Below are 16,532 nucleotides of genomic sequence, written 5' to 3'. Positions count from 1 at the left end.
AATTTTGTTTTTAGAGAGAAGCAGCACGTGGGTAGATTTGAATAGTCAGGGAGTTATTGAAACTTAGCTGGAAGAGGTTGATATAATAATTATTCCCAGTGTGCTGAAAGGGTCGGAGTCAACAAGACAACGTTTAGCATAGCCAGAGTTTCTAGCTGATGAGAGTAGAGCTTCAGCTCGTATGGGGGAGACAGGGATGTACTAGGAGATTTTATATGTTAGCCTTAGATCAAAACTGAAGTCACAATAATACTCTTTTTTAATTCTTCCACTATGGAAAGAAATATTTTGGGGGTGCTGTACTCCTAGGGCAGGATACCTGCAGCTTTGGTCGCAAGATCTTGCTCATTCTTTTCCCCAACACACCTCATTCCCCTCTGTCCCCTGAATTTGAGCATGAGCTGTGACAATGTGGGCTGAAAAAGAAATTCTGTACAATGGGAGCTGGCACTTACAAGGGGAAGTGTATTCAAATGATACTGCAACCACTGAAAATGGTGTTTATATTGCTTTACTTCGTGACATTCCGGACTAAAATAATCCAAAAGGAGGCTGAGGGAGGAGAAGAAGGAACATCAGCAACGATGTCGGTTAAGCCCGAGGAACTGTACGTAAAAGAGCCGTGTCTTTATACAGTTGTGTGCTAACCCAAGCCATCGTCTCGCACCCATCAGCAAGTTCAGTGCTCCCTCTCGTGGCAGTAAATCCGTCGTAACTCATACCTGTTAGTGGCAAAATGTGCTTATGCTTAGCTATGAGAAGTATCTGGCATCCAACTATTTTAATGCTACTATGTACCAAGCTTAATAGACTTATAAACACAAATAGCACTGAATTCTTTTTTATTGACATTGGGGGAGAAAAATCTTTCACCATCTGATTGACTGAAGTTTGCCAAATGAAAATAGACAAAACAAATGTTTATGTACGTGCAAACATTGCAGCTCAAACTGCTAAAAGAAATAACTAAAAGACAGGTCTTGAGCTAAGATCAAGCAGCAGAAAAATAGCAAATAGGTAAATGACTATTAAGTAGGTCTTACTTTGAAACTTCCCATTTAAACAAAGAATAAACAACAATAACACCACCAAATAAAGCCACAGCAGGTAATAGTTGCTCTTCTAAACTTTTATACACTATATATTAATCACTCTGTCTTTCAGTTATTTCCTCTGATAAAACTGACTTCTGTGAAGTCTCAGCAAGGCCATCTTGGCTAAAAGCATAACGTTAGACAGGAGCCTGTCTAATGCCCTGTTATAATGAAGAAATGGTGGGGTTTGGCTTCTCTTTTCTTTCATTTTCTTTGTTGAATATATCTGGAAACGAGAATCTGATTCTATGCAAATATTAGATTTAATTTTTCCAATGCTGGCTGGTGTCTGAAGATCCTGGAACGAAAAGGTGGCTCTTGGTAAAGCAAGATTCTTCTTGGTCCGCAGGTAACGTAGAAGAAAGTTTTTGTTTTTTGTATAAATCACATTTTATTAAATTACTTTTTTTTTTTTTTTTTTTTTGTAAACAGTTCTTCTGGGTTTATTTGTTAAGAGGTGAGCCATTATGGTGCTTCTCTATAGATATCTGACATTTCCATTTTGTCTTTAGAGGTCCATTTTGGCTCCAGTTCCAGGTTATGTCGTTCTATTATACATCATCAGAGGCAGGTGTTCAGCTTTAAATATTGACAGATTTTCTCAGTAGGAACATGTTGAAGCTTCTAACTCTGCTAAACATATTCATTTGACTGTTACAATCCAAAAACTGTAAAAATGGTGTAATGGAAAGATACAAACAGTATTATTGACACTGTATTGTCAAATGTTTGCACTGAGACCCCATGTACCATAGATTTTATTTTTAAAAAATCATATTTATATCCATTTACATAAGACTTACACGTTTTAAAAGAAATACATACACAGTAAATACGTAAATGTCTAGTATTTTACAATAAAACAGATGGAACAATGTAAAAATGAGTGGCTTCATTTGATAAAAGCTTTGGATGTGCACTACTGCCAAATTTCTGATGACAGAGATGCTGAGAGGAAAGGGGGAGGTTGTTTTGTTTTTCTTTTTTTAATAGTAATTTAGGTATTTTTTTACTCATTTTAAACTAATCAATACATGAAAGGAACATTGTATCTGTTTGTCTGATATACCTTATGTGTTCTCTTCCCTATTACCCTGTTCTTGCAGAGAGTTTTAATGCTCTTTTTCCTAAGTAGTGGTAGTGCACTTCAGGTAAAGTAGAAGAAAGAGATGACATCTAAGGGAAAAAATAAACAAACATTAATTAGTGAGATTCTTTGACTCTAATTTGGTCTAGGATGCAATGACACCAGAAAATATTATAGCACTAAGTAATCTATTGCATGGTTTACTAAAACATGAGTTTTGAGTATCTGAGGGAGACACGCATTTGTTGTTTTAGATCTGCAACAGAAATCTATTAATGCATTTTAATCTTTACTAATGTATACTGATTCTTGTCCTAGATTGAAACAAACTCCTGCTTACGTTCATTTTACAGTTGTTTTCTTGATGTTTTGATTCAGCAGTGGGGTTAGTTTCCTGCATCTGTAGACTTTTGCCTGTTTGGCAGAAGGATGAACACACATTTTAAGCGTATAGACCTTGTTGATACACTCTCTCATTCTCCTTGTTCACTGCCGCTTGATAGCATTTACCTTTTTCCACCCTGACGATTTCTTTGCTATGGACTAGCTGTTTCCAGATTATCATTCCCATCTTTTTGGAACTCTTCTCCTCCATCTGTCTTTACAAATCCTCTTTGGAACGCTTCATTGATAAAGTGCATAGTCGATTTTACCAAATCCCCTTTGACATTTCCTTAGAAGAAAAGTGAAACTAGTATGTTCTATTGCCCCAGCCTGTGGCAACAAAACTGTCCTGGCTGAGCCTTCTGTCTTGGTGGTGACAAGTATTTCGTAAGAGAAAAGTGTTGGGAAAGCTTAGTCAGTGTCACTGCCAAATCCACTGGCTGTGTAATGGGCACCATACAGCCACCACAGCAGAGAGCTTGACCTGTCCTGTGTGCTCTGTGGTAAACTTCTTTGCAAGATTAAATGGCCAGACACCAGCAGTTTTAAATGTTCTTAAACTTCTGATCTTGAGAGTGCACTCAAACTGCGCTGCACAGAGTACGCTCATGTAACTGTTCTGAGAATGTCAGTTCATGGTTTCTGGCAGCTTGTCACGGTGGTTTCAACAAATGTTTTAAAAAAATACCTGAAATGCAGCTTGAAAGCATGTGAATTGAACCCAGCTGTTGTGAAGAAACACCCTAAGACACTGTAAGGTTGTACCTAATTGGTATTGTTGGTGTAAACTATTTTGAAACACAAGGCTTTGACATTCTCTGTAAGAAAGGTGAGTAGCAGAATGCAAGAATCTGCAGCCTGCTGTGATCACAGGCCATCTCATTTGTTCCACATGCAGCCCATTTGCAGCTCTCTTTTCAGTTTGCTCTTCATATGCATATTCCCCTTTAATATTAAAAAAATTCTCTTATATTGCTGTTGTATGATAGCTCATCCCGCTATCCATCCCCTCTGCTTCTTAGTTAGAATCAGTCCCTGATTCGATGCATGCAGACAGTTTAGTCACCAGAGTAACACAGCTACTGATGTATTCTAGACAAGGTGTTACAAGCCTGGGTCTCAGTCGGATCTGGATCTGGAAAATTTCAGCAGGCATGCTGTAATGAATAATCTTCCCTTCTGTCCAAGTATCAAGCAGTTCCTTCCATGAAGAAACTGTTACACAGGATCGGTGATCACAAAATTCTGAAAACTATTCTGTTGCCCTTCAACCAACTTCACATCCCCCGTATGAGCAGTTTTTGTTTATGCGTGCATCCTTGAGATTCAGGTAATTTGTTTAAGTTTTCAAGTTTGATATAATAATGAAGGAAATCTTTTCCCTGCATATTTCTTACATGCTTTACTGAAATCCAAAATTATTTTAACTTGCTCCTTGGTTTCTAACCTGCATGACATTTTGAAATTGCACTTATGAACAGTGCATATACAAAAGTTCTAGTTCACACCATCTTGTTGCTTCTCTAAAAGGAGTATATGGTAAGTGAAAAGAAATAGTCGTATATTAGTGTCAGTCATCCTCATATATTAGACTTTACAATTTAGATGGAAATTCGATATTCTTCAAGCTCTCAAGCATTTAAGATTAGAATGTAATTGGCAGACTAATGGACAAGCAGCAAGTACCAATGTGATACGTATCACCGATACTTGAAACACTATTAATACTCCTATAGAAATTGAAGTTAACTTGTATGGCTTGTATAACTTTGTATAAATATCTTTTTGCTCAAAATACGTAACTCCCATATACATATAGTGCCAGCAAAGTTTGCTACTTTACTTCTGTTTGTGGATTGCTAATTTTTAGACAGTTTTTGAATACAGTGGGAATAAAAAATTTGGATAATCTGAAGTTAATTTTTGTTAACATACCAATTTTCAATTTCTGCCCGCGTTGTACTCTTCAAACCTATTGGAAAATATCACCTCATGTGCCTGGCCCACTATTGTTGGCCTAATAGCTTGGTGTTTGAATTTAATTTCTTGATCATACTTTATTGCTTTCAACATTGTAATTCTGAAGCATATAGGAGAAAAGATATGCGTCTCTGCTATCAGTTCTACCCCCACTGAACCCAGTGAGAGTACTGTCATTGACTTTACTGACATAACAGCAAGCTCTAATCTATATATACATACACATGAAAAGATTTATATAGTTTACATGCTTCATCATCATCTTTGTATGACCAGCTGCTAAACTTACCTGTTTTAAAAAAAAAAAAAATCTCCTGTGCTTATTTTTCAGTGGTGGCATGAAAAGTTCCCTTTTCTACTAGATTAAGATTTTATACTCTTGCAGTCTCCTGAAGATCTGTGAAGTAAGGCTCATGTCATCAGTAGGATCCTGAGCAATCTACGTTTTCCACTGGTAACATTTGTTGTTCCTAAGCACTTTTTGAACATGCCCAGAATGAGTAAAATCTCGATGGCCCCAAGCCTCTCCCAATCTTGGGAATCTAAAAAAACGACTTTCTTGCAGATCCTGGCATGTCTTCCCTACAATGTGTAACAGCTATCAAAGCATATTTAATGCCTGCTGAGGTTTTGGTGCTATCCAAATATTCTTTCCAGCTCCCGTACAATCCCCTGAGTTACTAAATGGAAAACAAAACTGTTTTACTGAGAAAATAATAGCATGAAATGGTGCCATATTGATGAAAGCGATCATCATGTTAGTATTTTTTGCAAAACTTGTGATGTAGCAGAAAACAGTGTATTTCCGCAGAACTCTGGAAGAGTGAACCTGTGAGATTCATAGCCATGTTCAAAAGATAAGTGGTGAGAAATGCAACATGAATTCCAGTACTAGATTTGATCCAAAGTTGCATCCGGCTCAGAATATCCTTCCATTGCCACTGGTGGATTCTGAATGATTTGAGAAGTGCAAGAATCTCCGTAATAGATAACTTTGGAAGATTTTCTGTATAGGGGAAGTTTTGTTCTAGCTTTATGCAGCTACCTGATGTTCTAAATGGAGCCATATCTCTATTTAAAAAAAAAAAAAACAAACAAAAAGGTAAATCTCTTCTGCTTTACTAGCTTTTTTTTTTTTCCTTTCTCCCTAGCTTCTGGTAGAACTACTTCAAGTTCTCATAAAGTAAATTCACTCCCTGTGCCTACTGCTGTCTCTCCAATTCGAGCTTTAAGTTTCAGAGCGTACAAAATACGTTATGGTTGGTGAGCTATCATCTGAACAGAGTTGTCTAAAAACTTTTGTCTTATCATCAGCTGAAGTGGTTTCAGCAGAAAGAACCTGCTGTTTGAGATGGGGAAAAGAATAGTGTAGCATCTCTTGGACTGAGCTTGACACTGTTGTGATCAAATGACCACGCTAGTGAGTCTGAGTTAGGTCCTCTGCTCCATGCTGGCTCTTGCTTGAATAATGCCAAGGAATATTGGGTGTAGTGTACAGTTATAAAGAGCTTTCATGATGGTCCCTTATGAATACTCACAACAATTCAGTGCTGGCTTCTTTGCTAGGCCTTGTCAGCATGAGTATGTGCGAACTGTTGAGCTGTCTAACCTCTGCAGTCGTGATGAAGCAACTGCAAATTGCAAAAAAAAGAAACAAACCAAAACCTCTTTAGAATCATGAAGAAAATAAATCAGTCTGTTTCCCACTGGAAGGGTAGCTATTAAATTGCTCTGTGGCTTTCTATGACATGATCTGGGCATGGCCTAGTTGAGAACTCTGAGTTTCTTCATGTATGGTGTACTATTGAAATCTGTCTTAAGTGAATACAGTTTAAAACTCAATTTTGTCTTTGTTTTGTTGGAAGTCCTAATACTGTACCTATCACGCCATTTAAATACTATAGCAGTCTTAGGACTGGGAGATAGGACACCAAATCCTGGATGAAGATGTAGGTCTTTAAGTCTACTGAGTTCAGTACTCAGCTCAATAATAAACTGTCTGGAAGACCTCAAGTAAATCACTAAATCTCCCTTGTGCCTTAGTTCCCCATCTGTAAAATGGGAATAGTATCTTCTACATCATAGCTTGGCTAGAAGATGAAATCCATGAATATTTGTAAGGTTCTTAGCTACTACAGTAATGTGGGCCATGGAAATGCCTAGGGAGCTAGTACCTTTATTTGTACATGGAATTTGCCTTGGAATGGATTCTTGTCTTACAGCTTCATCATTGCCAAAAAGTGCAGGATTAAAAGCAAAGCGTGTACATGAGCAGTGGAGTCAATGGAATTCAGTGATGCAATCAGTAAATTATTCCATCTGTAACTGCAACTATAAAGTATTGTTTTTAAAGGTGATAAACTTTAATGGAATTTAGATGGCTTTAATGGAATTTAGATGGCAATATTGTCATACTAAGTTCATTCAAGAGTTACAGAATGTAATCACTACAAGCAGTGTATTAAATTACTTTGAGACAAGTCTATTCATAGACCTAAATTCTGTCATGAGGAAATAAACGGCAGTATTGAAACGGGCCAATCTGTGTACTTCTCAGAACTTCAGGCACGTATACATGGTTTTATCATCCATATACCAGAAGGAATAGCTGCAATGGGATTTGTCCCTTCTCCCTGCCCTCTTACAATGATTTTTAAATTTTACTTATTTTTTAATTATGATCTGCTTGTTACTTTTCCAATCATTGCTGAGTTAGTGCATCTTTTGGAAATTAAAAGATTTCCAGAGAAAATTAAGACTGATATACAGTAACTCGATTAGTACCTGAAATTCAGTATTTGCTAACTACACTACCCATCTGATTGTTATTAATTGTTACCAACTTGAGTTATTTGATAGTCAAGGCTAAGCTAGTCAGTTTGAAAGTCAAATAGGAAAATAAAGGTGATGGCCCTTTCTAAGTTCATTCTCTAAACAGACTCCACCTGCTAGAGAGGCTAATGAGCTGAAAATTTTGCTTAGATATTATATGCAATCTTAGCTGAAAGTCAGTAAATTAATTCCTCTCTTTCTAAATGTTTCCTTTGCAGATCTAGGATGACTAGATTGCCTTTTTTTTTTTTCCTCAAATAAACACTGACAGTCTGAAGCAAACCTGAAAAAATCAATAGTATGCGAAGTCAGTGCTTTTCCATTCCCTAATTCAACTCTCCCAGACTCCGTTCACCCTAGTTACACGAATGCAGCCACTCTGGTGGAAGGCAGACATGCACTAAAAGTCAATTTAGCATGCTAGAATAAGCCTCTTGCTTTTCAACAGTAAGTGCAGAAATGACTGCATACCATCAGTCGCCATCTTCCGCGACTGCCCTGATGTTGTGGTTAATCTGAACCCAGCTGGCAGTGTTTCCGAGGAGCCCGGCATCATGCTGATCCCGTGAACCTCACGCGGAGGAAACTGTCGTCGCCAGGATGGGCCACGTCTGAAGTTCTTGTCGTCGCTCTGTCAACACACAGAGTTGGATTTGATAAAGCAAAATGAAATTTTTTGATTAATTATCCTGCTGTCTGCTGCCTCTCCCACTGTCAAACGTATTCCACAACTACCCTGTTCTGTTGCACTGCATCCAGTAATTCAAGGCATTTGAGACACTCTTGTAAAAGTAAATGCTTTAGAAATATTAAATGCTAGGGTGGAAAACTTTTCTTAAATCTCTGGATTGATATAGTAGAGGGCTTTAGTATTAGCTAAAGTAGAACGTTCATAAAAGTCAGATCTCTTCCAAGTACAGTGACAGAAAGTGCAGTGGTTTGTTACTGCATTCGGAAGCTTACGTAAAGTGCTAATAAAGAATTAAGCACTCATGTGCATGCACAGAATTCATAGGCATCTCACATTTTCAGCAAGTCCTTAAAAGTTTTATTCTTCTTCACGTGCAGGAAGACTTCCTCATGTTTTATTTTTCCTCACGTGTCCAAGACTTGAACATTTTTGCACTGGACTCTTACCTTAAGATGAATATTTTCCACAGGTGGATTTGAGATTCCCCATCCTAGATAACTGCCCCAAATCCCACTCTATTACATATTGATGAACTTTGAAGAACCGGAAAAAAAACCCCAAACACCAAAAATCCACTTCTTCTTTCTTCATTTTTAAAGAAAGGATGTAAGTGTCCTAAAGAATAGATTGTACAGGCATCCCCCCTACCACCACTTGCTCTGGCCAGTGAAACTTCCACTCCTTTCTGCATGTTTCCTCTATGGAAAATGTTCATCTTAAGGTAAGAGCGCAGTGCCAAATTTAGCATCCAAAATGATATGAATATGTAGCCATACTGAGGTTACTTTAAAAACCTTGACTGGCATCCTTTAATTTTTTCTTAAAGCTGTAACTCAATCTTTTTAACAATGTGAGAATTAACATGTCTTCATGCATTCAATTTCTTTTTTATATTTTACTGTGATTTTATAAATACTGAAAATAAAATTAATTACTTCCTCAAGTCGTCTTTCAGTTCCTAGTGCTAAAAGGTTGTTGTATTCTCTCTCAAGGATCTGCCGTGCCTAGAGATACCAAAGTAAAAAATTAAAATGATTGAAGAGGAATAAAAGGCAATAATGGGTACAGATTAACCAGAAGTAGCAGGAGCAAACTTGCCTGGGTGTTTTGTGTTGGAATCTGTAATAATAAAGCTAAACTGCTGTAATCAAAGTTTTCATCCAGTGCTATAAGTGAACCATGTACACCACTTTCTAGAATATTATTTGCATATTCTCGGAGGCCAATAGCTTGTATCCAGCGTATGACTCGATCATTGCTCCATACCAGCACATCTGTAAGGACATAACACCGGGTCAGTCTCCTGATACCCGATAACTTTGAACTACACAGGTTGTGCATGCACTGTGGACGTCATACTGCTTCATTTCTTAAATGAGGAATGCCAGCAAACTATTCATATAGCTTTAATGGCTTCAATATCTCCTATTCAAAACCCAAGGTGTGGGAGCAACTGTGCGATTTTACCTTCAAGTTAAATGTTTACTCTAAATAATGTTTCCAAAGGAGAAAGGTGCCTCCAGAGGGCATTCCAGAATGCAATTCCTCCCACCTCCTATAGATACCCTTTTCAATTCTTAGGCAAGATTTTACAGTTCAACAGTGCAAGGGCACAGGAGAATTATCCGTTCCTAAAGGCTTCACTGGAGAGTTTTGTATTGAACATTTTGAGAGTCGGGTCAGCTACCATTTTATAACATGCCATACAGCAAACGATGAGTTCACAATTTTAGAGACTAAAACTATTTTTAGTTCAGAAAGATGGTTGAGCTGTTAAGGTCCATGCCAATTATAAAGCTAAGGCAACAAAACGAGCTAGGAAACCATTTTTGAGGATTTGGCTATTATAAAAAAAGTATTCTACCCTGCCCATACGATTAAAAGGAAGTTACTTATACTGATCTTTATACTTGTGAGTGGGAAATGTAATATTGAGTTTTGTGTTACTAAGTGATGAGGCTTTTTCCTGAACCCTTAGAAGTCCAGGTAATGTAGCTGTTCTGGGAGCAGGCATTCTCCATCGTCTGACCAAGAGCATCCCAGATTTTGGGGTCAGGATTGGCTGAAACACAGCATGGCAGCCAGGGATCACTGAGACCAAATCCCACCTGGGACCGTGTCTAACTGACTGATGCACAGCAGGGTGAAGGTTGGGTGAAAGAGGCTATGGGTTATTACCCTTGTCCTAGCGGTGACTAGCATTGAAGCAACACCAGAATTTGAGACCAATACCCAATTCCCCGCACATCAGTCTCCAGCTATAACCACTCAGGCTGACTGACACTGATGCCTCCACATCCAAGTTAAAGTCTTTGCATTAGTGCATGCCATCATTTGCCTTGAGCAAACGCACGGCTTTCACTGTAGCAATTCCTCCTTCTAATTCCCTTTTTTTTTTCAGCTCTTCCAATCAGCATTGTGCTTGAGAAGTGTTAACTGCTGTATTTGCTAGAGCTGGAAATGCTTAAAGGAATCAAAGGATTCACTTCTGATAATGGAAAAAAACTAAGCCCCCTAGCAGTTATATATAAAAGGAACCGTGCAGTGAGCCTGCAACTGCTCTGGAGAGCTTTACACAGAAAAATACTTTTAAATCAGCTGTTAAATCTTCTAATAAGGCCAGTTCTGTTAGGAACTATTCTTGTATACCAATCAACTGCCACAGTGGCCACCCCTCCAAGCAACATTTTCTATGATACACATTTTGAAGTAAGAAATCAAAGGCAAAGGTTTTCAAAAGCAGGAGCACAGTGTTAGGGGCCTGAGTGCTCCGATTTCCCAGTGTGGCCCCCAGCGTGTCCCACTGGCTATCTGGCCTTCTGCTTCTGAGACTGAAAGAGGCTAGGGTAAGATCTGTCCCCAAAATCCAATTTAGCAAAATGTACGTATCAAACCGCCATTCAGGATTGCAGCCCCAATTTAGCAAAGTACTTAACTGTGCCTAATTTAAGGAGATATTTTGTGTTCTGAAGACAGATGGACTTACATTAGTTTTACTTAAAGCACATGCTCAAATGCTTTGCTAAAATGGCGTGACAAGGGGTTAATAGTGTCAAGCTTCAAAAGAAGAAACATTCCCAGTATTCATTCCCAGGAACTATCACCTTTTATTTCATGCTGACTCATTTCTCTTCGCTTTTCCAGTTCTTTTCTATCATAATTCAACCTCTTTAAACACATGATTCCATATTGCAAGCTTGTTCTGTTATTTAAAGAGAAACATTTACAGAGTTAATAAAGATAATTTTGAAGATGGGAACATATGTAAGATGTATTTCCTGCATTTCACATGAGGTGTTTCATGGTGCCCATGTAGCAAATCTTGAAGACAGAGGGGAGAGCAAAACCATTAAAAAAACTCCACAGACTTCAAAAATGAAATGGACAAAACCAAAATGAGTATGTTGGAATAAACGTTCTAGCATAAGAGACCCAAAATATTAAAAATTGTATTCAGAAAAGGTCAGCCCTTGTGAGCCGTGAAATGTTTTGTCAAATTAGGCCTCAAAAAAGTGACAAATCAGACAGTACATTAAAAAAAGCCTTTATTTCCATATTTCCAATTTAGCTTCCTGGCTGTATCCCTAGATAACAACTGTCAATTTGCTTGTACCGTTAACAGCTTTTATGTGCTACACACAATAGCTTTTCATTATTATGAGATCTCAGGGCTTCAAATCTTAGTCTACCATTTTCTGATACTTTAAACCACTTAAGAAATTATTATTGTTTCTGTATTCTCAAGGCTTTATTTATATATTAATGGTTCCCTGCTCATTATGGAATTTATCTGTACCAGTATCTTAGTTTTGAGAGACATAATTACTGGATGTGGAATCTCTCTCAATTCAGATTTCTGACACTTAACACTCACTTTTCGGTGTGGTTTTCCAAGCCAGAACAACAGAAACTAAGTGTTTTTATTCTGTGCAGCACTGAGCACTACGTCAGACACATAAAAGTCTTTGTACATGTAGTCTTTATGCAAACATACCGATGAAAGCTATCCACCATTTTTAAGTGCACACGCAGATCTTTCTTTGTCAGATGATCTAACATCCTCGCATCTACCAGGCATTCCATAAAATAACTTCGGTACTGAGGTAAACCCAGACTGGGGAGCCATTCGTTACCTATCCATTCGTGGTTCATATCACCATAAGCCAGGGTCTACAGGGAAAAAAAAGGGCGAGGGGGAATAAATTCTTGAGTTTGTTCAAGGTTGCACCACAGACTGCTTGTTTCTAGTGAGACTTCCTAGTTTAAAAATCCTGTCTAAAAAAACCATTCAATTTTTACATCGTTTTGACATTGGAGGTGGAAACCACTGTGAGATATTTGTTACTGATAGCAGTTTTGCCTGTTGTGTCTTGTTTTCTATCTTTGTAAATATTATGCAATTTTTTTGTAATAAGAAATCGTAGTTTCAATTTTGAGTTTTAAATGCAAGCAAACTTATTACACAATCAAAATGTGTTTGTTTCATAATCTTTCTTGCTTTCAATTGACCTTCTAGAATATTTATGCTAGGCAAATCCTACACTGAACTTGGTAGTACAAACATGGCCCCAGGGAATCAGCTGAAGTTTGTGTCGCTGTTTAGTAGGGGCTAGGATTTCCTAAATGGGATCTAATGACACTTCATGGTTACACACCTGTAGTCCTTTTGAGACTAAAAGTTAATTTCAGTTGTTGGTCAGCCAAGCTTATGTTCACCATCAGTCAGAGTAGGTGACCAAATACACTCTATTAATGAGATATTTTCATCTGTGAACAGCTTAAACCTAAGTGCATCATATGCAGAGCTCAGTAAATTAATTCTTTAAGATAGGAGCAAACCAGATTCCTCCCAGAAGCTAGCATTCAGGCATTAAGCTACTTCATTGTTCAGCTGAAATTTCAATAGGGTGAGGAAGAAAGTATATGAAAAAAATGCCACATGCATGTTGAGCTATTTTTATATGGGTTGCACAATTAAGATGCAAAATATTGATAAATTTTACATCTCACTATTGTCAATTATTTTGGTACTATTAAAACTTAACAGAAAAGTGAACTCATAAATTGCAAGATTAACATCTCCTCAACTGGATTGTGCTCAGCTTTGAGCATCACTTTCAAGCCTAACTATCTTTTTGGTTTTGTTTTTAATGTCTCCTGTCATTATAGACAAAAGGATAACACAGTGTGAGCCAGATATATCTTCTATGGGGGAAAATATAGTCCCATCATCTCTCATTCTTGTGAGATTTTGAAGAGAAAAGGAATGCCATAAGTAAAGACAATAAGATTGTGTAAGAGTGTGCATATATTAGAGAGAAAGAAGGAAGTTGAAAAATACAAGTAATTGAATGTCTAACTAAAGTGAAAAATTTTGTTCCTAATTATACAAGGCTATTTGTAGACTGATAGTTGGGTGTGATTTATAAATCGTCCTAAAAAAAATCTGGTGTAATTTTAGAAATGTTAGATCTCAAACTCTTGGCATATTTTATTAGCCTATTATCAAAAATGAGGAAAATATTTTTTCTAGATTTAGCTGGGAGGTAGAAGATGTCTCTGGAATGTAGCCATTTCTTTCAAGAAAAATATTTACAGCATATGTACCTCTTTGTGCTTTACCTTGCAAACCTGCCCAGAGAATATTTTCTTTGTATTAGAAGAACTCTAAAATGTGTAAATCATAATTCAATCATTGAGATACTGTCACAATACTATATTCCTCTATGCATATTGATACACTGTTAATTACATTATTATTAGCTTTCTGTTCAAAAAAATTATGTGAAAGGGTCATACCTGAGCCCAGCTGCCTTCTTCAGACTTTCAGCAGGAAGCAATTAGTAAAGCAGGTAAAAAGACAATAAAAACAAGTTATAAAAAGATGTGATTTTCATGTGTATGTTATCTTAGTACAAATGAAAACATACATGTAAAATGTGCCGATAAAATAACTCCAGTCAGTGGCAATGCCCTGGGCTAAACTACCTTAAAAATTACAAGGCCAAAACCATAAAATCTTAGTAGGACAAATCTAGCTAAGTTTTCAAGATATAAAATCATTATAGCTTGGTGAAACTTTACAGCATTATCTTCTACACTTTTTATGGTTTCACAATCAAAACACAACCGTCTACTTACAAAATTGGGCATTAGAGATTCCATTTTTTGTTTCTAGTTAAATTTTGCAACATTCACAATAAAAAGCTGTCTTCTTGTGAATGTATTGTGAAGGAGCTTTTTATATAACATTTTTAATGGCAAAACTATATTTTTCTGGCTGGCCAGTTAAACAGGATCAACTCTACTTCTGGTCAGTTGAGTGTTGTTACCAACAATAATAAAATTGAAAATGAGCTCAGTTGTAAAAAAAAAATTATTGATGAGAATCTGCTTCACAAATGTTCATGAGAAAACTTAAAATAGTATAGCAAGCATAAATTTCTAAGAAATAAGTCTTTATTGCTTCAAAATTTAGCTTCAGTACCTCCCCCACCATTTATGGATTGGGCTGACTATAAAGTTTTCCAAACTGAGGATAGGTTTTTCAGACATCTCACTGTAGAATTGTATCATGTTTTATAAGCCCTGTTATGGAGTTGTTATGACATAATGCTAAAAACAACACCTAAAGTAACATATGTTCCAAGTAAAAGAAAAAAGCCAGAACTATTGAATAAAATCTATTAATATTTATTTATGTCCCCCCAAAGCAGGGAGAGGTTTGACAAAAATCCATAGATAAATGACACTCTCCATGCACCCTAAATCAAAAAGCATGAATACACAAGTATGGACATGAAAGACCCAGCATTAATGGAAACACTGAGTTGTGTAATGCACCATTCTCAAGCCTTTTCTTATTTCTTTCTATTTCAGCAGATACAAAACTATGTTTAGAAGAGGTACTAGGGAGTAGAGTACAGGGAAATGTTGCACCTGTAAACATGACAATTTCATTTCACTAAATGAGGTTTCACACTGGCAGTGAAACTATTATGTACTGTAAAACTCCAATACTGGTTTTAGGTTCACAGAATTTTTGTGATCGCAATACAGTTTGTAATTTCTTTTACTGAGAAATGATGTAACTGTTCTTTAAATTCAATTTCACTACTCCCTGTGACTTTCTAATGCCATGCTTGGGGAGTGTCCTGCAGAAGATACAGCATCTGCATTAAAGCAGATACATCCTAGTTCTCTTTCGAGCACTGAAACCAGTTTAAATGGAAGTGGAAAGACTAACCGTTTTAGCTGGAGCAGCAAGATTTTCCATTTCTTCATGGGTCACCCAAACATTGCCTGAGGGCTATGGACAAGGCCCGCAGGGAGGCAGGTGGGATCCACATTAGGTAAGCAGTGGTAAAGAAGAAAGGCAGCACCACTGTAAGTTAACAGCGTATAGCATCACCATCAGCACAACCACGTTCTTGCCTCTACCGAGCTGCAACTAGAGACAACTTTAGACAACTTGTTTTGTATCTTTCATTAGAGGATTCTGAACAGAGTATTTCAACTAGAACTGATGGATGAAATCCGGCAGAGCACCGTCACAAAGGAAAGAATAATAATTAAAGCTGCATTTCACACACAAGTGGCAAATACAAGCTTTAGCTCATAGCTCTGTCTGGAGGCAAGCTTCAGTTCTCAAAGACTTTTCAGCCTAAATATTCTGCACATATCACATGCTCATATTGTAATCTAAATAATTATTACTTCCCCCATGTTTCTGTAAATCAAAAATGTCACGAAAATTCACTTGTTTGTTAGACTATTTTTCCTCATCCTATTGTTTTCAGTCAGATTATTACTAGGACAATGAGATGAGCCAGTGAGGGGGTGTGGAAGTCTGCTGTGCCCATAAGGTGAAATGTGGTGTGTTTTCTTGAGAGCTGAAGTAAATTAACTCCTTTCCTGAGAAAGAGGGGAGGCAGAAAGACTTGGGACTCAGAAATGCACGTGCCAGGGCAGGGCAGCTTTGTGTGCCAATTACTTAGGGAGAATTAAAAAAACAAAGCAAAATTATTCCCAGTGTTTCTAGCTTGACTGTACTGTTTTCTCATTTCGTAAGTGTCAATGTGCTTACGCTTTGAAATACGCTCTTATGCTCTTAAAACCAAGATAAATTTTGTTTAGTAATTCAACAGCATGTTGAGTCTATACTGCTTTACTTATGTGAAATCCATTACAATTCATAGTACTACCATGGTTATGACAGATACAACCATTCTGAGGGGAGAAAATATCACATGGGGAAGTATAACATTTAAAGAACGTCAGCAATGTGAAAGTAAAAGGCCAGTCAATAAGAACATTAGAGTCCTGTTGCCCAGTTGCTCATATAACTCAGTGGTTCTGGTACCCCTCAAAGGTATCTCAATTCTCATTTCCACCAAAAGATTCTCCATGAATTCCATGAAGATGAGAGACTACAAAATACAATTATTATTATTAACATTATTAT

General features: G+C 37.2%; 1 protein-coding gene across 1 annotated transcript; it reads right to left on the bottom strand.

The window, feature by feature from the left end:
• Nucleotides 1–825: 825 nt before the first annotated feature.
• On the bottom strand, nucleotides 826–12,238 carry LOC104075886 (liprin-alpha-2-like; the record flags this gene model as incomplete). Its single annotated transcript, XM_009576549.1, has 7 exons — nucleotides 826–2,270; nucleotides 6,084–6,176; nucleotides 7,849–8,008; nucleotides 9,004–9,072; nucleotides 9,167–9,342; nucleotides 11,173–11,270; nucleotides 12,063–12,238. Coding segments are annotated over 6 exons (738 nt in total), but the record flags the coding sequence as incomplete, so codon positions are not given.
• Nucleotides 12,239–16,532: the final 4,294 nt, after the last annotated feature.

Source organism: Fulmarus glacialis, unplaced genomic scaffold, assembly GCF_000690835.1.
Source record: "Fulmarus glacialis isolate BGI_N327 unplaced genomic scaffold, ASM69083v1 scaffold8464, whole genome shotgun sequence".
NCBI classification, from domain to species: Eukaryota; Metazoa; Chordata; class Aves; order Procellariiformes; family Procellariidae; genus Fulmarus; species Fulmarus glacialis.
Note: the sequence above shows the minus strand (reverse complement) of the source record. Positions and strands in the feature narration are given on the sequence as shown.